General features: G+C 36.1%; 1 protein-coding gene across 1 annotated transcript in view; it reads left to right on the plus strand.

Annotated features, from left to right (window-relative positions):
- Positions 1-714: 714 nt before the first annotated feature.
- The window catches only part of GART (phosphoribosylglycinamide formyltransferase, phosphoribosylglycinamide synthetase, phosphoribosylaminoimidazole synthetase), a gene marked incomplete at both ends in the record, with an annotated part of 28,464 nt that continues 8,871 nt past the window's right edge, over positions 715-20,307 (plus strand). The window contains 14 exons of the mRNA XM_079549494.1: positions 715-859; positions 4,943-5,038; positions 5,767-5,941; positions 6,612-6,723; positions 7,450-7,518; positions 9,578-9,703; positions 10,271-10,358; positions 10,689-10,774; positions 11,388-11,556; positions 12,083-12,314; positions 14,456-14,550; positions 15,722-15,831; positions 16,357-16,555; positions 20,052-20,300. Of these exons, the coding sequence (XP_079405620.1) occupies positions 715-859; positions 4,943-5,038; positions 5,767-5,941; positions 6,612-6,723; positions 7,450-7,518; positions 9,578-9,703; positions 10,271-10,358; positions 10,689-10,774; positions 11,388-11,556; positions 12,083-12,314; positions 14,456-14,550; positions 15,722-15,831; positions 16,357-16,555; positions 20,052-20,300 (1,951 nt within the window). The remainder of the gene's footprint in view (positions 860-4,942; positions 5,039-5,766; positions 5,942-6,611; positions 6,724-7,449; positions 7,519-9,577; positions 9,704-10,270; positions 10,359-10,688; positions 10,775-11,387; positions 11,557-12,082; positions 12,315-14,455; positions 14,551-15,721; positions 15,832-16,356; positions 16,556-20,051; positions 20,301-20,307) is intronic.

Below are 20,307 nucleotides of genomic sequence, written 5' to 3' on the forward strand. Positions count from 1 at the left end.
TAGTGTTGTGATTGATGCTCCGTCCCTGGAGACTTTTAAGGCTAGGCTGGATCAGGTCCTGGGCAACCTGTTCATCGCAGGGGAGTTGGAATAGATGGGCCTCAGACGTTCCTTCAACTCAAAGGATTCTGTGATTCTGCAATTCGTTCTGTTAAGAGTGGAGCTGATCACCCTGTCTCATTGCTCTTAATCTTTCCCTTTCATGAAATATTCAGACATTTTTCCGATACTTCCACCAAAGTGTTTCAGGTTCCAATTAAATTCCTATGACTCTGTAAGAAAATACAATTAATACAATTAATTAATACCAAGGACTTTGTCTTTTGCAGGCTTGTATTCACCAGAAATGTCTATGAGTTACAAATCACAGCCTGGCCAATTGAAGTTTTTTTCTATATCCCAGATTCAGTACAACAGTTGCCAGTCTGATGAAAGAAAAACAAGATAGCCCTGCGGGTTATTTCAGTGTTTGACATTTATTTTCTGTCACACCTCATTAAGTCAGTTATGTCTTTCCATGTACTTTTTTTTTTTTTTTTTTTTTTTTTTTTAACCAACAAACCCCAATAGAAACATCATTGCCTGAAAAAAAGTGACATTCAGCACTGCTCAGAGTTCCTTGCACCCAACATTACGTTCCGTGATGCTCTTGCTTTCCTAACCTGACACTTCTAACTCTGGCGATGTTGCTTGTGTTTGGTTTTGTGCAGACTAATGGCTGATCGAGTGCTTGTGATCGGCAGTGGAGGCAGAGAGCATGCATTGGCCTGGAAGCTGGCCCAGTCCCCACATGTAAAACAAGTGTTTGTTGCTCCTGGAAATGCAGGGACAGCCAACAGTGGAAAGATTTCAAATTCAGGTAAAAAGTTTCAAAATCTGATAACCGAACAAGTAAATTATTCTGTTAATTGAACCTAATCCATTAATTGATCTTATTGTTAATGTGAACAGTTTGTTATAATTTGAAGGCTTTGGAAACGTAAGATCATACAGATGCAGCTAAGAGCAAGTATCTGAGCAAAGCCTTTTACTTATGTACCACTCAATTAATTTTATTTTTTAGCTAATTCATTGGATTTTTGGAGTAGGGCATGCAGCCAAAACTCCATCTGCCTGCTGTAAATTCCTGCAGGAGTGTATCTTGGGATAGCAGTAGTGGTTCCCTCACAGGAAAGGGCTGATGGCTCGTCTTGGTATTCAATGCAGTTCAGCAGCTGTTTGGTGAACAGCTGAAAAGTGTTTGCAGCAAACACCAGCACTTCTGGGATAGTGGCAGAGCACATTGCTTTGGGTCTGAAGCACCACTTAGTTCTCAGAGGCGCAGTGAGAGCTTGTGATCCTTACAACCTTTCTTGAGAATACTTTCATACCTGAAAAGATCCATCTTAGAAACATTTGTCTTTGTTTTAGCGATCCTGGGAAGTTAGCATTATTCTTAAATGCTTTTACTCCTCTCTGCTTGTTTTGAGCTTCCGGCCTAACTGAGGTAAACTCTGACTGGCTGCAACTGGACAGCTGTAACTGAAGCTGTTCATATCAGTTTTGAAAATCAAGCCTAAGGTTTTTCAAATGCAAAATTACATCCAAAATTACGTGCTGTGTTTAAAAAGTACCTGTCTAAGGTGCTCGCCTGGAGGTGCATCAGTATGAAACCAGGGATAATTACTCAGAAATTCCTGTTCTTTGTATACCAGATCCTGAATAAGTGCCTTAAGGAACCAACTTAACTTTTACTTGAAAACACATGAGAACATACAGAATTAAAATTAACATAGTGTACATGTGAACACAAATTACATGCCTCCAGTTTTTACATCTATGTGAGTAAAATACTTCATTTTTACCATCTCGTGTCAAATTCTTACACAACAGATAATTATCAAATTTAATTCCACTGGAATGTTTAATTACAGAAAGCTTAAATAATCCTGTCCATAATTTCTTTGAATATGCATAGCATCATAGTTTTTTGTGCTGTTTGATCTCACAGGAGAGAGACCAAGAGCAGGACAGGAAAGTCATGTTCATATGTTTCCTTCTTGTTCCAGAAGATCTTTACATATGTGTACATATAAATCTTTATACTCATGCCAACTGGAGTAAGTGCCAGCCTGCATGGCCCGTGAATGTTAATTTCAGTTTGTTTAGTTTTTAAAAACTGCTGCACTTTTCTCTCACTTTGTTATTGCATAAAATACACTGCACTTTCAACAATGCAAAATATTTGAACTTGTGCATAATAATGCTTGAGCCAGGTCCATGAAATCTACCACATGTACTAAAATCTTTTTTTCCAAGCAATGTCCTTTTATGTGCTTTAGGGAAGACATCCTCAGCCAGCTGGGAGGCAGGAAGAATCTAAAATTTGTGAAGAGGTTGATTGTTTTTTTTAACTGAAAGGGAATGATTTGTCTCATCTACTCAGGCATTTTAATGGTAGCACTGGAGCCTAGATTTTAAATGAGAGGAGAAAATAGAAAACAAATTTCCAGAAGTGTGTGAGCCCTATTATATTGTATAAGCCTGAGCAGCAATGTCTGTGAAACTGTTACCATTGTTTTGGTATAATCAAGATTTGGCTCTGGAAATTCATCCTGCCCTGTGGTTCATGAGATTTCCTTTAATCACTATTGCAGCTGTAGTTCTCAGATGATTTCTGAAACATATAAAGGTGAACTTAAAACTATAAATAAATTTTAATTATTCAGATGTTGCCTTTATCGAAGTCACAGAAAAGTTTTCATGGTTAATTTGAGTCAGTAATCTTTCCTGACAGTACAGACAGATTTGGGTTGAATGGCTAAATATAGGTTTATACTCACTTTATACTTAACTAGCAGGGCAAATTTGGTGCCAAAATTGTACAGAATGTCATGCTGACTTTTTAGGTATACATATGTGTTTCTGTGAATGTCTTTTAGCATCCTGACAACACTGCATTTTAGCTCTCATGCTAGCTAATACTTTTAACTAAAATGTTCTGGCTTTAAAATCTTGGTTAAGTTCCTTCTGTTTGGTTTGAGATGTATGTCTGGCTGTCATTTTGAGGAAAAAAGAACCACTGCTACAGAGATGTCTCCCTTCAGTTTACATCATGTGGAAATTTGTGTTTAGAGTAGAAGTTAAAATTTTATCTTAATAGTGTGACTTATTCCTTTCTGTTTATTTCCACATAAAGTAAATGTTTTACCATGTTCACCCTCACATTGCTTGTAGATGAGACCTGAGGCTAGGCAATTTGGGATGACAGGCACAGTCATCTTGCAGGCTCTTTCCCTGTTCCCTTTCATGTAGCTTGATGTCAAGGGAACAGAGATTGATCCTCTTCAGTTGCTCACCAGAGCTCCCATTTTCTTTGGCTGGGATTTGCTGTTCTTGAACTGCTTTCACAACTGCCATGTGGGACTGAAAGACAGTATTGACCTTTATGTTAACCAGTACTATAAAGCCAAGTGTGTTATGCTTTTGGTTTTACTCTCTTGTGAGCCAGAAGTCAATTGGGATAAGTTGCACAGAGGTCTCAGAGGCCTTTCATTCCTTACTTACACATCTTCATGGAACAAAGTAATTGAACTGTTGAATGGTTATCAAGGAGGTAGTTTTTATTAGCATTTTATTCCCCACCACTCCACCTAAATGGGGCAAATCTACAATCAAAAGAGAAGTTTCAGATAGTTGCTTTTAAGTCTTAGAATAATAGCTTCTCTCATGAAAGGGGAGAATTTATTCATGTGGGATGGCAGAAAGCAAAGTGTGCACCAACATAATTGTGTAGATGTGTCTAACAGAAGATGCTTTATCACTGCTTCTCATTTCTCTCTCTCCACTTCTCTGGAAACTTGACTGGAAGAGGACATCAGTTCTTCACATACTTGCCAATGTGGTCTCTAGTATGACTTCACAGACAAAACTGCAAGTATTCCATCACCAGGGAGGATCTGCACTTCATTCTGTTTGCAGATCTGTACTCTGATGTGCCAGTTTCCTCCCAGTGCAGGCAGCCAATCCATGCTGGGCCACGCTTGCAGCATTTTGACTCTGTGAGTTTACGTACCAGTCCTCTGCAGACCTTGGCTTTATTTGTTTTTTGATAAAGTAGTGGAACTTGCATTTCGTGTTGCCTTTGCGCAAATTTTTTATCAAGAGACTTGACATTATGGTCTTTCTAGCAAACTTTTTATTTTGCTTACATGGTTTTTGGAATTGCAACAATTGTCATGTTAAGTGCTTGTTTACAGAAATGTAACTGTGCTATAGATCTTTGTAACTTGCCAATAGATCTTTGCCCATAATTAAAGTACCTTTCCTTACTAATGTAAGAACAAGTGTTCAGATTTTGCTTTATTTCAGCAAAATCACCATTCATTGTAGCATTTTTTTAACTGTCACTACGTGAAGAAAAAAAGCAATTGCAATTTCACCAGCAGCCACTTGTTCCTGTCCCTGCACTGTTCTGGCATGAACATATGTAAAGCTTTGTGATGAACCTAAACAAGGAAGAGACTGGCTGAATAATTTTTATTATTATTATTATTATTATTATTATATTGGTTTTGCCCGTGAGTTATTTTTCATTCGGCTCTTTTGTGATGCTGCTTGTGCTGGCAAACAGGATGTCTGTAGAGATGAGAACATGTGGGCAGTATAAGGAAACCTGAAACTTTTTTTTCCACCTTCAAGAGCAAGATGGGTTTACGGTGCATGTCAAATTACAACCTTTGCTTGGGGTTTCAGTGGTTTGTTTTGTTTGGATTTTTTCCGTATGTGTACATGTGTTGTTCTGAGTATTTATATATTAGTGCATGCCTCTATTCCAGATTCACAGTGTCTTGCCATTCAAGGATGTGAGACTTGTGAAAACACTACTTCATGTTTATATGATAAATAACTACCAAGTAACAGTAGTGAATACGGTCTTACCACACTTTTCTGTCATTGACAGCTGTCTCAGTCAGCAATCATGCTGCACTTGCTCAGTTCTGCAGAGATCAGGAGATCAGGCTGGTTGTGGTTGGTCCAGAGGTTCCTCTTGCTGCTGGTAAGAGAAAGAAAATTAAAAGTGAAAGCTTTCTTGCTTTAGGAAGAAAAATAAATTCTAGTCCCCATCTTTTTTCCACCACTCAACAGTATCTGAGTATCTTCATCAGGAAAAGAAACAGATCCTCTGTGGCAGTTTCCCTGAAATTCAGGATTCTGCTGTGATGAAAATAAAGTTCAAAGCGCATGAGAAATATAACAGTTAAAATATCCTTAACTGTTCAATTTCATTCAAAGTGTTTGAGTTTAGTAAAACAGGTATCGAAGTGTTTCCATGTAAGAAACTCAAAAAGGGTATTGGTTTTCCAGTGGAATTTTCATTCTTTCAAATATAAGAATTATTCAGGGGTAAAAAAAAAAAAAAAAACCAAAAAAACCTTAACAGTGATAATTTCAGTTTTATCCTTTTGCATGATCAAGAGTTGTTATCTTCATGAAATACTAATGTCAACTAGTTGGTTAAAAGCTGTAATAAACTGAGGAAAGATTGTAGTATCTTACAAAATGCAACAGGTCGTCTTAACTCCAAATACTGTAGAGTTACTTGATCTTGGTTAGAGTGAAAAATACATGTAAGGCCCATTTTGTAAAACAGATACAGGGTAAATATAAATATGGCTTTTAACTCCTGAATGCTTGCTCTAACAAATTAATGTGTCTGTAGATTTGAACTACATGACTTAGGAATCATCTGGTGATTTGAAAAAAATTCTGTGTTGGTGTTTTTAGGAATTGTTGATGACTTGACAGCAGCTGGAGTAAGATGCTTTGGTCCCACGGCAAAGGCAGCTCAGCTGGAGTCCAGTAAGAGCTTTACCAAATCCTTCTTGGATCGTCATGGGATCCCAACTGCAAGGTGGAAATCTTTTACTGATCCGAAAGCAGCATGTGGCTTCATTAACAGGTAAAATTCTTTGTAGTGGATTTTTGTTTCCAATGTGCCAGCTATCCAAAACAAACAAGTTCTTACCAATGTATTAATACTTTTAGCTGTGATAGAACACCTGCAGAGGTTTAAAGGATAATCTGTCTGTCACATTTCAGGAATAATTTAATGGTTCCTTATTTATTGCTCTTTTAATGAAAATTAAAAGTTCAGCTTTCTACGAGCAAATATGGGAGAAGTTTTTATTTTTTTTCAGATTGCCAACTATGGAAATTGATCTGAAAGTCTGAAATCCAGTCTGAAAGACGTAGTATGTTCTGTATTTTCTGTACTTGCCTCCATGAGTATAAATTCTGCTTGTGGGCTTACTCAGCGAATAGTGATCTACTTATCAGAGAAAGATCCAGCTGACCTAACATTGCTACAATGTTAAATTGTTCAAAGAACAGCAACCTTTCAGAACCATAGTGAAATTCAGTGGTAAACAAACCAGGAAGCAGAAATCCTCAGGACAGCGTAAGAAGAGAATCCTGGATTTTATTTGTCTGTTGCTTGGTAGCACGAAGTTATTACTATAATACTGATGAGTATTTTGCTTTTGCAACCGTCAGCATTTTTCAGAATGCTTAAAATATATAATTGGAATGTAGAGTGTTTACTGTTGAATCTCTCTTCTCTATCTTTAAAGTGCAAACTTCCCTGCTTTAGTTGTAAAAGCTAGTGGCCTGGCAGCTGGCAAAGGAGTAATTGTGGCATCAAACAAAGAAGAAGCCTGTAAAGCTGTTAATGAAATCATGCAGGTGAGTAGAAACATACAAGCACCAGTTGGAAGAGTTCTCACAAAACAAAAAAAAAAGTTGTTAACCCTGTCAAAATCTGAGATGCTTTTTTTTTTTCCTTTTATTTCTATATAATAGGCATTTAGCTAGCAGAAGTCAAATATTTTATCCATTATTTGGACAGCGACATTATTTGGAAAGCTGTCATAGGTATTGCTTGAGGCAAAGTACTCTTTCTAGGTATAGTACATGTAGGCTAAAATAAAATGGCTCTTACCGAAGGTCTGCACTTAATTCAGTATGAATTGCTTTTAATATCTGCGTCCTTGGGGACTCTGCTACAATGAATCAGGTGCTATAGTGCTCTAACATTAACACTGCAATTAAGCTGTATCTTGACATGCAACATCAGCTTTAAAACTCCTGATACACAGCACTTAAAGGTGTAGTAAAATTCCTGTAGAGTTATATATTTAAGCATATGTTTGGTTAGGATGTTTACGAAATAAATTAGCATCAAAATCTGAAGGGAACCAAAACAAAGCAGTTCCACCTGAACAGTCAGGAACATAGAACTGAAAAAGAAGATGTACTCAGGTTAGGTCCTTAGCTGGTGTCTGCAGCATAGTATCTTATAGTTCAGTGGTGCAATGCTGATTTGTATGAGACATTATCTGAAACACTTGTATTTTGATTGTTATAAAATGACTGAAATACAGGTCTGAAGAGATTGACTTTTTAATGCAGGATAAAACTTTTGGCACAGCTGGGGAAACTGTTGTTGTTGAAGAACTTCTTGAGGGGGAAGAAGTTTCTGTAAGTATGCATCTCACTGTTGCACTTAGATTGTACATGTTTTGAGATATTTAGAAAACGCCAGACAGGTAAGTAAACAGCAGGGATTAAAAGGATTTTATTACATTAAAAACAGTTACCTACTTATAAATACCATTTTATTAAATAAAGGCAGATGTGTTAAGAACCAAACTTCCTGCTGTCTGTTAAAATAATTCAAATTATGAATAGTGAATAGCTCAAGCAGTAATCCGCTGCTACCACAAGGGGAAAAAAAATCAGAACATAAAAATGTTGAGTATAATGCAGTGTGCACTTCCGTGTTATGATTTCTCTGGCAATAAAGACAGTGTAGGATGTTTCTTCCCTTCCTTCTTCCTCCACCTTCACTGCTGTTTGCCTTTGATTCAGTTGTAGTACTTACTTGTTCATAGGGCTATAGCCTGAAGACCTTTTTTCAAGGAAAGCAGCAGCAACTTGCATATTTTCTGTGGTCTGGTTTTAGCCCAGTCCCATATGAAATTGATATAAGTAACTGTGGTGAAGTGAGAGTAACAGAAGAATGAGTGGTTGGGAAAATGAAAATCTTTTTAATCATCTTTGCTAATTAAAGGAACATAGTGAACTATATCTTGAGGTGTCAGTAAACTTCTTTGGTGCACAGGAACAAGCAACACGAGACAGGTGCAGGCGGGACACTTTAATCAGTTTCATTGCCAGAAATACTGCAGTGGGGAAATGCACTCAGGGTTGAAGGGCATGTAACCAAAGGCTGCTAAAAGTTTTGACATCACTGATTTACTTTGCAGGTGGAGAGAGAAAATTTCATTTAAACATGATTCTGTTCCTTGATTTAAAAAATAAATTTTATTAGCAGAGTGTAAAAGAGAAAAGGAGAATTAGAGCTCAGTTTTGGGGAGAATTAGAGCTTGGTTTTGAGGTTGCTTGGGAACTTGACACTGGCATCACACAAAGTAGAACAGCCAAATACCATCTCGGGTTCCCGAGTCCTGAAGCTGCAATTGACTTATACTAGATGTTGTGAACTTTGATCTTGGAGGTGGTGGCATTTGTAAAGTAAGCGATCATCTCTAACTGCTGCCAGTCACTGCATAATCTGGTTTCCTGCTGGATATGAAAAATTATATTTGCAGACATTTGTCATCCATATTCTTTCTTGGCTGGTTTGACCTTGTGAGGGACCAACGGGTTATCCAGATCTCCATTCTCTGGTGAAAAATGTGTTGTCGTTAGCATGCATGCAGATTTACTGTAACGGAACACATTAATGTAAGCGTGCAAATTAAATTCTTTTTCCTAAGATGACTGATCACAATGAAGAAGAAAATACTGCTCACTTTGCCTGTCAAAATAATTAACCTTCCACAAATTGCTAGTTTATCATATTTTCGCACTTAGGATTTTCCAGGGGATTCCTGAGTTGGCTTTTAATTAGCATTATACAGTATTTTTGTGAGTAGTAGTGCTATCAGAAGCCCAAACAGTGAGTATCATTATCCAGTTATGTAAGATGCTAGCAGATGTGTTATTATGAAGATATTGAGCTTCAAATCAGCTGGTATATAAGTAATTTATAAGTAAGGTAAAAGCAAACAGAGTTTTGTCAACAAGGAAAAGGAAATTTTCAAAGGAATGTAATGCCTTCTTTCCAGGGCAGAGGGGAGGAGGAGTGAGGAAATAACTTCCACCGTGGGGCATTTTAGAGACTTTTTTTAAACTTTTTGAGTATTTCTTTTCAGTACAGCTACGGGTGTTATCTTAAATTATTATATATTAATTATATATATATATATTAATTTTAAAATTGTAGAAAAGACTTAATTTTCTACATGCTGTATTAGAAGTGGCTGTTGCAGGAAGGTCTTATAAAGCGAGGCAATGATTTCTGAGCAAAAGAAGAAAGTGTTCAGATTGCTGTAGTTTGTTTTATTAGGGAGATAGAATTTGTACTCTTAATTATGCATTTTTGCAACATCAAAAATAAAAGATTTTCTCTTTTTTGCACTTCATGAAATGTTAGTCATATGCTTGGAATTCCATTATTCTTCCTGTTTTCCAGTGCTTATGTTTCACTGATGGTACAACAATTGCTCCCATGCCCCCAGCGCAAGACCACAAGAGGCTGAAGGATGGAGATGAAGGCCCTAACACTGGAGGGATGGGAGCTTATTCTCCAGCACCTCAGGTAAAAATGTAATAAGATGATGTATTGCTACAACCATACTGCAGCTCTAGTACTCAAAGCAATCTGGATTTTCAGTTTCACTATGGCAAACAGAGCAGTGGGGGCAGTGGATTGAATTTGTTGTCTAAAACTAAGTCAGAGCCTGTAACTTGATAATTCATTTTTCTATGGAGGATGTTATTTCTACCAAATCATTTTAAATTATCTTTATTAAATTATTATTAAGATGGAAGTTATTTCTGAAACCTCATATTGTGATTTGTTTTCTTTTTCAATTGGATTTTATAATCTTGAAGGTCCTTTCCAACCTAAATGATTCTGTGATGCTAAGTGTTATGAAATACTCATCATTAGAAATAAATGCTTAAACCACATTTTTTGTTTTCGTCAAGATAAACTAATGATGAATTCTTGCTGTAGCTCCTAGTTTTTTTGTTTGTTTGTTTTCTATTCTGAAAATAGTCTGTTTGCAAAAGGATTTACTTTGCTTCCTGTTGACCTATGTTATGGCCATTTAATTTTCTCTTTGGATTTCAAAAATTACAAAGAGTTATCTAATCCTATTAGATTTCTAAAGATTTACTGCTGAAAATAAGAGAAACTGTTCTTCAGAAGACTGTTGATGGCATGAGGAAAGAAGGTGTCCCCTATCTTGGTACGTATAGAAGTTTTGGGTTTTTAATTATAAATGGGAAGAAAGCTTTTTTACTTTGTTGTCTTTGTAGGCCTAACTCACACTGCAAGTTAGAGAGATGACTTTGATTTATTTGGAAATGGGGTTTAGCATCAATGACTCGATTTGAAGTTCATTGAAATCAATCAATAATCAATGCCTGTTCCTTAGCAGGGGATAGCTGTTAAATGAAGTAGAGCAGAACAAACAGCAGTTAAAGTGTTAATGACCTATACAGTTATTCATATCATTTTTCTGCTTTTTTTTTTAATGCTTTTTTTTTTCTTTTTTTTCTTTTTTTTTAAATTCTAGGTGTGCTTTATGCTGGGTTAATGCTTACTAAAGATGGCCCTAAAGTTCTAGAGTTTAACTGCAGATTTGGTGACCCAGAATGTCAGGTGAGTGATTTTGTAGATACAGTTTATTATCATGGGAGGAGAAATGTCTGATATACTGTCTGCCATTATTCTTTACTAACTTTCAGGTTAATAATTAGCTAATTGCTCTGAGATTTAAAATATTTGATAGTTGATTCAAGATAGAAAGTCTGTTATTATTTTGTTCCATTCCAAATTTTAGCAGGTTATACTCAACTATGGATTTTACAAGACTGAGCTGAGTTACAAGAGTGAACTCAGTATTTCCATATCTCTTCCAGAATTTAATGGTCTTTTTTTTTTCCCCCTATATTTACTTAAAAAATGAGCATGTCCTTTTCCACTCCCTTTTGACAGGTGGAACAAAACTCTTTTTTTCCATTCTTCAGAGCACAGTAGGCTTCTTTGGCCTCTGCCTTTCCCTTTCCATACACAGCAGTTATTTTATCCAGAGAAATAATCTCTAAGGAGAAGTCTTTTTAGAGGTACATAGATTATGCATAAGATGTATATATGTGTGAAAATACAGTATGTGAAAGCTCATTTTTACAGTTGATGTAATATTTTTAAAGCTCCATGAAGAAAATGGGAAGGAAAAAAAAAAAAAAAAAAAAGCTAATCTATATTTTTGTAGGTGATTCTTCCACTGTTGAAAAGTGATTTATATGAAGTTATGCAAGCAGTTATCAATAAAAAGCTGTCTAGTTCCATGCCAGTCTGGTTTGAAGACAGTGCAACTGTGACTGTGGTCATGGCTAGTGAAGGGTATCCAGGAACGTATCCGAAGGGTTTGGAAATAACAGGTAAATACAGCAAGAGGAACTGCAGAAGTTTGGTTACTCTCCCATCTCTCCAGTCTCTCTTTTACCCACATTCATAGAAATTTAAGATCTTGTGGTTATGGGTCAACTGAATTTTCATACATTAAAGACTACTAGTGCACCCATAGTGTTTTAAAATCTCTGTACCATATTGTTAAGTTTTGTAGCATTTCTTTAACATGTGTTACAGTGAAGTGCTTCTGAGCCTATCTTATATAATATTGATGCTGATATGTTTTGTGGTCTCTGTGTCACTGAAGTATAAAATCCATCATAGCTAAATACCTTTCTGCGTCTCTGAGCATGCAAGCAGTAGACTCATCTCTCCACAAAATGTAGTTTATTTAAAAGATTTATTTGTACTCCCTAGAATGATTACACTGAATTGGATTGTTTCTAGAAAGAGTAATTGTTGAGTATTTAATTGAAAAATGTCCTAATGATCTCTTTTTATTTATTTATTTATTTATTTCCCTCCTGGATTTATTTGATTAAACAACAATCACAGGACTTTCTGAGGCTAAAGAACTAGGACTGGAGGTGTTCCATGCAGGCACAGCCCTGAAGGATGGCAAAGTGGTGACTAATGGAGGAAGAGTCCTTACAGTGACTGCTATTAAAGAAGATCTAATGACAGCACTGCAAGAAGCCAACAAGGGGGTAGCAGCCATAAACTTCAAGGGTGCCATTTATAGGAAGGACATTGGTTATCGGGCTATAGCTTTCCTGAGTCAATCCAGGTAGATATCTGAAATTCTTGAAATGGAAACAACTGGTGTAAAAGGGACTTAAAGACATCACTATTTTACATTTATAAATAGATGTTGATTATACATAACTCTACAAGTTTTAACTGGTATCCTAGTGGGCAGTCTTAGCAAGACAAGCCAGTGAAGGAACAGGCTTTTTGATAGCTCTTTGATTCATGTTCTTATTTTCCCAAGTCTGAGTTAAGCTACAGTGACAAGCGAAAGTAACTTTAATCTGTGTTCTGTCTGCTTTTGTAAAACAAAACTTTTATTCCTTACACTTTCAACCATCACTTTTGCTCTAGAACAGTTGTCCAAACATATGTTACTATCATGAAAAATACACATGAACAAATTTAGAGCTATTTTATCAAGTCATTTTAGAGTCTTTAGAAGCAGTTAGTTGTGATATATACATTATAACAGTTGACTAAAAACCTGGGTAAAATTTATCACTCTTATTACTATTACTATACTATACTATTATTATTACTATACTATATACAGTCTTAAGAGAGTATTTTTTTTAAAGCAGTGTGTCTTGCTGTGTCTCTGATGCTATTGAGATATTTTTTGCAAGATTTTATACCCATTTTCAGCTAATATAAGGCGTATCTGCCTGCTCATTCTCTAAATAGCTTAAAATATAACTTTTGATAATTGACTATTTTGTAGCCTATGAAGCATGCTAGTAGTAAGGTTTTTTTTGCTAACAGTGTATACTGATTAGTTTATTGTAAAATTATAATCAATATAATTGTAAAATTATAATCAATAATCAATAAACACACTACATGAACAAGGATGTTCCTACCTGGTCTTCCTTTTCAAGCACTGTGTGTCTCTTGACAAATTTGTGTGAAAATATGTAATTTGTGTTTGTGTTGTCCTTGGGTGAGAGGAGAATAACAAAGAGTTCTCTAAAGCACTGAGCTCATGAGCCAGAGCCACGAAGTTTCTTGACTGGAGTGCATCTATGCCGATGATCTCTACCTTATGCAAGAGTTTCCTTGAGGCTGCCTACAGTCAGTGCTTGTTTCACTGTCCTTGAGTCTGCAACATCATTTCCTCTCCTAAAATTGGAAGAACAGGCCATGATGGTTGGCTTTGTGAGGTTGGGGATGCAGCTTCCCCTCCCCTCCCACCCCCCCAGTAGCTTGGCAGGGTTAAGTCCTATGCATTTCCCTCTGTGAAAATATACAGAAGATTTATTTAATAAGTATTTCAAAAAAAACTGCTCTCCTTTTAAAGAATCGTGCTTTTTCAAAATGAAGTGAAAATATGTAGAGTATTGATTATGTTCAGGCTGAAAGGGGCTGACTTTTGTCTCTTGTTATTGAAAGCTGATATTTCATTGAGCCTTATTCACAGACTGAACAGCTGCTGCTTATGATAATTTTCTTCTTGCAAATTTTTAGCAGTGATACAATGTGTGTGCAGGTACTTTTGTATTTGCTTGGTAGCACAGGTCTTTGTTTTTTACAGTAGTTGCTTTGCTGTATCTGTATTAGTCATTAATTGCATCATCTCCAAAAAGAAAAGGTCCCACTGTGAATACGGGAACAGATAAGTTACATACAGCCATTTGTACTATGCATGTAAAAAGAAAAGAGGTGCAGATGTTTTTGTGATGGTATCACTCAAGGTGATGAGGAGAGGCAGCTTTAAGCCACAGTTGTAAAATTCCAGAAGGCACAGAGAAATAACTTATTTGATACTTTCATTTAGAGAAGCTAACTTGACATTGATCTTATATGGCGCTAGCCTACAAAATTGGATCCACTGATCCACTTACATCATGGCTGAGGGATTTTTTTTTATTTTTTGTCTAATAGTCCCTTTCTTCAGGTATATACGTGATGTCAGGATCCAAACAGGAAAAGATTAACCTTTGAGTTACTGAGTCTATGTGGAATAAGTACTGCAATACCTAGAAATCATTTTCTGTGATTGAAGTTATTGTAAAAGTAGGAAAAGAGTGATACTTGAAAAGCTTCACTGGCAGCAGTATAGGATTTTGAATGGCTAATCTCCTTGTTGAAACAATGATACAAAAACATACATATTATTTTAAAATACATGTATTTACATTTAGTAATCAGTTGTTGAAACGTTTTTTAACACTCTTTCAGAGGCCTGACTTACAAAAACAGTGGGGTAGACATCGCAGCAGGGAATATTTTGGTTCAGAAAATTAAACCTCTAGCTGCAGCCACATCAAGATCCGGTAAGAGATGGACCTTCATTTCTCTTTCAGTTGGTTCACAGTAACAGGGCTTATCATCTTGATCCAAATACTTACGTATTCTGTGTAGGTCTAGATTACACTAGAAATAGTAGTGGTATGTAACCTAATGCCTGTGATTTCTTCAAAATGTAGCACCTTAAGATTACAGATTTTCTTGTCAAATGACTCTAAAATATATCTCCCAAATGTCATATGTATTAAAGGCATTAGAAAATATGATTTGTTACTCAAAAAAGGCAAATGCAAGCAAAAAATTCTACTTTGATTATGTGGATTATCCATTCCTGCTTAGATAGCTATACAGTTTTTGTAGATAAATGTTTAGAAAAAAATACAAGTGATACAAGATATTGAATTCTTCACCAATACTTTCAGATATACTATTTCTTGAGATAGATGTCATATATCTTTTGCTTATACCAAACAGAATCAGCCCATCCTTTTTTGTAATATCAGCTATCCTATTTTGTAATATCTTGGTCTGTTAAGTCCTTGTAATTCTTATGGTAAAATTAAAATATCAATCATTTATGATATATCACTTTTAATTCAAATTATATGAGAACCTTCCAATAATTTCAGCTATATGTGGAGAGGCAAATACATGGAGATACACACTAGTAGAAGTAGTCATCTGTTAGCATTAATAGTATTTTTCACTCATGTTTGTTTCAATCTTAGGATTTAACCAAGTTCGGTTTTAAGATTACCGTATTTTCCCTGTCATAACCAGTCTTTGGATGAGAGATTCTTAAAGTACCATAGGCATTAGTAACAAAGAGAGAGGGGATTTCCATTGGAAAATATTTAGTATTCATGTCCTATGAAGCAGTAGACTTAGGACTGTCACAACAATTCCTTTCCTGTATTTCAGAAAAGTACTAAATGCAGCAGTCCCTGTCATTATTGAATATTCAGTCACAAAGTTTTATATTTTTAGCTTTAGATAATAATATTGAAAAAAAAACAAAGCAAACTTAAGAGAATTAGGAGATTCTGTGTCTCTATGAAGATGCTGTAAGTGTCAGAGAAAAGTCTCATGGTGACAAAGTCATGTTGAGAGACTTCAGAGAGAATTTGCTGATGTTAGAGATCCTGAAGAAGCCTATACAAGTTTATTTTCTCTTTTTTCTTTTTTTCTGGCTGGCAGGCTGCAATGCAGAACTTGGAGGATTTGCTGGCCTCTTTGATTTGAAAGCAGCTGGTTACAAAGATCCTATCTTGGTATCTGGAACTGATGGTGTTGGCACAAAACTCAAGGTAATGTGAAAATTGACATACAGAATGGAAATTGCTTGATCACACAGCTATCTGTTTTTTACCACAAAAGATCGGTTGTGCTTAAAAATACCTATTTATATTTCTGGAAAGGAAATGAAAAACTTAATTGCCTTCTTGATGCCAAATAATTTACTGTGCATTTTGGCATGTAAATAGCCATCCTTGAGAAGAAGCTTAAAGTAGCTCATTCTTACAGGTAGAAAAATCTTTGAGAAGATTACTCACAGAGAAAACATTTAATTATATGGTTGCTATAGCTTTTACACAAACTATGATGAAATCCTTTTCACTCCAGTCTCCTTCAGTAAAGTTCATTTGGTACTTGCTAAGAAAGTACAAATTCCTAAAATAGAACTGTAGGAGCGAAACACAAAAGTGTTATTAGCTAAAGCTGCTCCTCAAAAAGCTTCTAAAGAAAGAACATGAGTCCCCTGCCACTGCAGACTTTGCTTGTGTTTGAGTTTCTGAAATCTAACCAACAGGTTCTCTCACTGTGTTTTGCAGATTGCACAAGTGTGTAAGAAACATGACACTATAGGTCAAGACCTGGTTGCTATGTGTGTCAATGACATCCTGGCTCAAGGAGCAGAGCCCCTCTTCTTCCTTGACTATTTTGCTTGTGGTAAACTTGATGTTGAAGTGGCTCAGGGTGTCATTGCAGGAATAGCTGAAGCATGCCAAAAGGCAGGATGTGCTCTTTTGGGTATGGACATACTTCTTCTTTGAAGGGAGTGAAAAATTGTATGCAGTTTCTTTATAATTGATTTTAATGTGCTTGTTTTCCTTGTCTGCTAAAGTATCTTAGAGCCGAGAAAAAAAGGTCACGTCTTTGTTTTCTGCCTACTGAGAGAAGAAAGTACTTTACAAATGCTCAGGAAGTTGCATTATACATTTTCTTATTCATATATTTTTATTTAACTTTGTGACTATAACAAGTACCTAGAAAACTAACAATTCATGTATTTTAATTCTTTGTATTCTTCAAATGAATTTGAGAACATGCCAAATAGGCTTGTTTTTTATCCTTTTACTCAGAGAAAATTTTAGAGTTTTCCTCTAGAAACAAGATTTGTATGTGTTACTATGCATATATGTCTCCCTGTATGTGTACATAATACCTTTTGAACCTCTTGGCTGATTTTAAACAAATTTGGCAGCAAAATAGAGCTCAGTCTATTCTCACAAGATCATATAACTGGAAAGCAAGAGAGCGTGTTTATAAATGCAGGAAAAACTTGAGTTGGAGCTCACTTCTTAAGACGCAGATATTAACCACAAGACAGAAAAACAAAACAAAAAATTAAAGCTGTTAAGACTCAAATTTAAGTATTTTCCTTTTAGGCCCTATGATACAAGTCCGTAGTACATTTTACTAACAAATGATATATGTATTGTGGTATACAGTAGTCTAGTTCTCCATGGAAAATAATACACAATTTTACTTTATAAATCCTAAAAAATATACATTTAAAACTGTTCAACCCAATAAAAATATTTCTAAGTCAGTGGGAAAGACATGTTTTCTGTAAGTCTTTCATTTATGAAAGAAATATAATACAGGGTTAAGTTCCAATGCAATGAAACCCCGAAAATTGTTTCTTCATAATAAGGCCGTTGTTTGTTTTTTTTTCTCTTTTATAAAAATATTCTTTGGAGAACTGCCATACTTTTTCAAAAAGGCTTTTGATTTGAGAATAAAAGTGACTGTTTGATTATCTTGCTTTATGTACCACCTGATAATTGGTACTTTGTTCTTTTGACTCTTTTAAGAAAGCTGGTGATAAGAGTAGCTTCTAAATGAGTATGTCTTATTTTGATGGAGTTTACAAGCTTAGAAGAAGGAGCTATTTATGTTCTGTTTGTTTTTTTCTGCATGAAGTGTTTGCCAGTTCTATGTTTTGTCTTAAAATGTTCTCTCAGGTTATCAAATATAATCAAACCATTCATATTTCAGCTTAAGTACATGCTAGGTGAAATCTTGCTATTAAACCATTTACTGAAATTTCAAGATTTTATTTCCAATTGGAAGACTTTCAAAATGCAGAGGGCTTTAAAGACTTGTAAATTAGTACCAGAAAACAATATCTCAATTTTGTAAATGGTTAGTAAATATCTTTTTTTGTGCTGAAATTGAAGGAAGTCAAAACTTGTACATAAAACAACCATGATTTACTCCCCAAATTTCTGACACTATCCAAAGGGAAGATACAAAGAGGATGCAGAAACTGTGTATCTAAAGCAGAAATGTTTTTCTGTAGCCTGAATCTTAGGGTCACAGACTCATTAAGGTTGGAAAAGTCCTCTAAGATCCCCCAGTCCAACCATCAGCCACCCCCCCCACGCCCACTGCCCACGTCCCTCAATGCCACATCCACACAGCTCCTGAACACCTCCAGGACAGTGACTGCACCAATTCCCTGGGCAGCCTGTTTGCAATACCTCATCACTCTTTTGGAAAATAAATTTGTTCTAATACCCAACCTGAATTTCCCCTGGCACAACTTGAGGCCATTCCCACTCATCCTATCTCTGTTACCAGAATGGAGGGGCCAACTCTACTTGTCTGTAACCTCCTATTAGGTGGTTGTGGAGGGCAATGAGGTCTCCCCTGAGCTTCCTCTTCTCCAGAATCATTAAAATAAATTTCAGTTTGGGCTCTGACTTAAAACATTTGTGTCACTGTGCATGCATGCAGCATGTAGATCTGTCTTTGTACAGAATCACTTCATCAGCAAAGTGGCGAGTCTTGTTTTATAGCATGTTCCTGAATTCTTTCCATGCATATCTACAATAGCTGAATACTTTGCTCAAATACCTTAAGCTCTTACTAGTGAGGTACTGACGGACATACCTAGATGCTCAGTTTCACACATTATTCAATGGGGTTTAAAACCAAAGTTCTCTAAGCAAATGACACTTCTTAGCATGAACTTTGATTTTTAAAGTTGGTTACAGGAGTGTATTGTGAAAACGTGGAACAGTTAGAGGGAATCTAGAATTGAGCAGCAGTCAAGCACTGAGCAGAAGGCCACCTTCACCATTGCTCAGGAGCAATTTGTAACCTCTTCAGAGATGCTTTTTTGAATTAAAAAAGAATTAAATAAATGAATAAATGAATAAATGAAGAATTAATGAAATCTAGCAAACAAGCAAACAAGAACAGTACTGGTCAATATGTTAGGCAGATGTCATAATATAATGGCAACTTAATCATTTTCAACCTCTTTCCTTGCTGACATCAGGACCAGTGAAGGAATTTGAAAGATAATAATGATATGGCTTTGAGTTCCTCCCTGGAATGATGGAATGGTGTAAGGGTGGCTGTTCAGAAAACTTCAGAGAGCAGTAAATGCTTCTTTCCTGCATTAAATACAGTGATTTACTCTCTCTAGACTGAATGAGATATGACAGGCTGAACACAGGTCTTCAATAGCAAAGACCATCAGCTTATGCCCAAAGGGCACTAAGGGAACCAATGCTGGTGTGCGTATTGTGAGAATGATGTTTGAGTGATGTTACTCACTTCCATGTAAGCCTAGAGAATTACCTTTTCAAACTGCATTCTGAATGACATCATCCAGACAAAACATGGTTTTAAAAACAAAACAAAATGATGTCCTAAAAATGAACATAAGATAATAGCTTGGATTACTGTTTCAGCTGCATGGATGGGTAGAAAGCCTGTCTTTTAGAGGTTTCTCCCAGAACAGTCAATAAACCTTAGTTGTGTAGAACTGAGGCGACAATGATACCTGGGTTGTAGGCATGACTGGAAGTCAGAATAATATTATGTATAAAATCTTTATGGTAGCAAGTAAAACTGATAGAAATGTTGTGCTTTTGAGGTTCTTTTATGAATTTCTCGTATCTTGTAAGTTTTTAATGAGGAATATTAGATCTGGCAGAATTTGGAGATAGGAAGCTCTAAATATATGCTATGGTTTTCAAATGTGAATATACAGCAACCTGATACTCATCAGAGAGAAAGGGGAAACGTTCTTTCACAATTTGCTATTGCTAGCTTAATTGAAGGGCCTGTGACAAAGCTGTGTTTTTAATTACTTCTAATGTTTGTTTATCTAACTAAAAAAATCAGTTTATTAGTGTCTTAAGAGTTTAAAACATTGAAAACCTGCATACACACTGCAGGTTTCAGTAGTTTTCTAATAGTCCCTTCACCTTTTATTTGGTTCTCACAGGAGGAGAAACTGCCGAAATGCCAGGCATGTATCCACCCGGCGAGTATGACCTGGCAGGCTTTGCTGTCGGTGCAGTAGAGCGAGGGCAAATGCTGCCCCAGCTAGAGAGAATTGCTGATGGAGATGTGGTTATTGGAGTCGCTTCTTCTGGGGTTCACAGCAATGGGTACAGCCTTGTAAGGAGGATTGTTGAAAAGTCATCGCTGGATTTCTCTTCTCGAGTTGGCGTCTCTGGTGATCAGACATTAGGTGCTGT

Source organism: Tetrao urogallus (genome assembly GCF_951394365.1).
Source record: "Tetrao urogallus genome assembly, chromosome: 1".
Lineage (NCBI taxonomy): Eukaryota > Metazoa > Chordata > Aves > Galliformes > Phasianidae > Tetrao > Tetrao urogallus.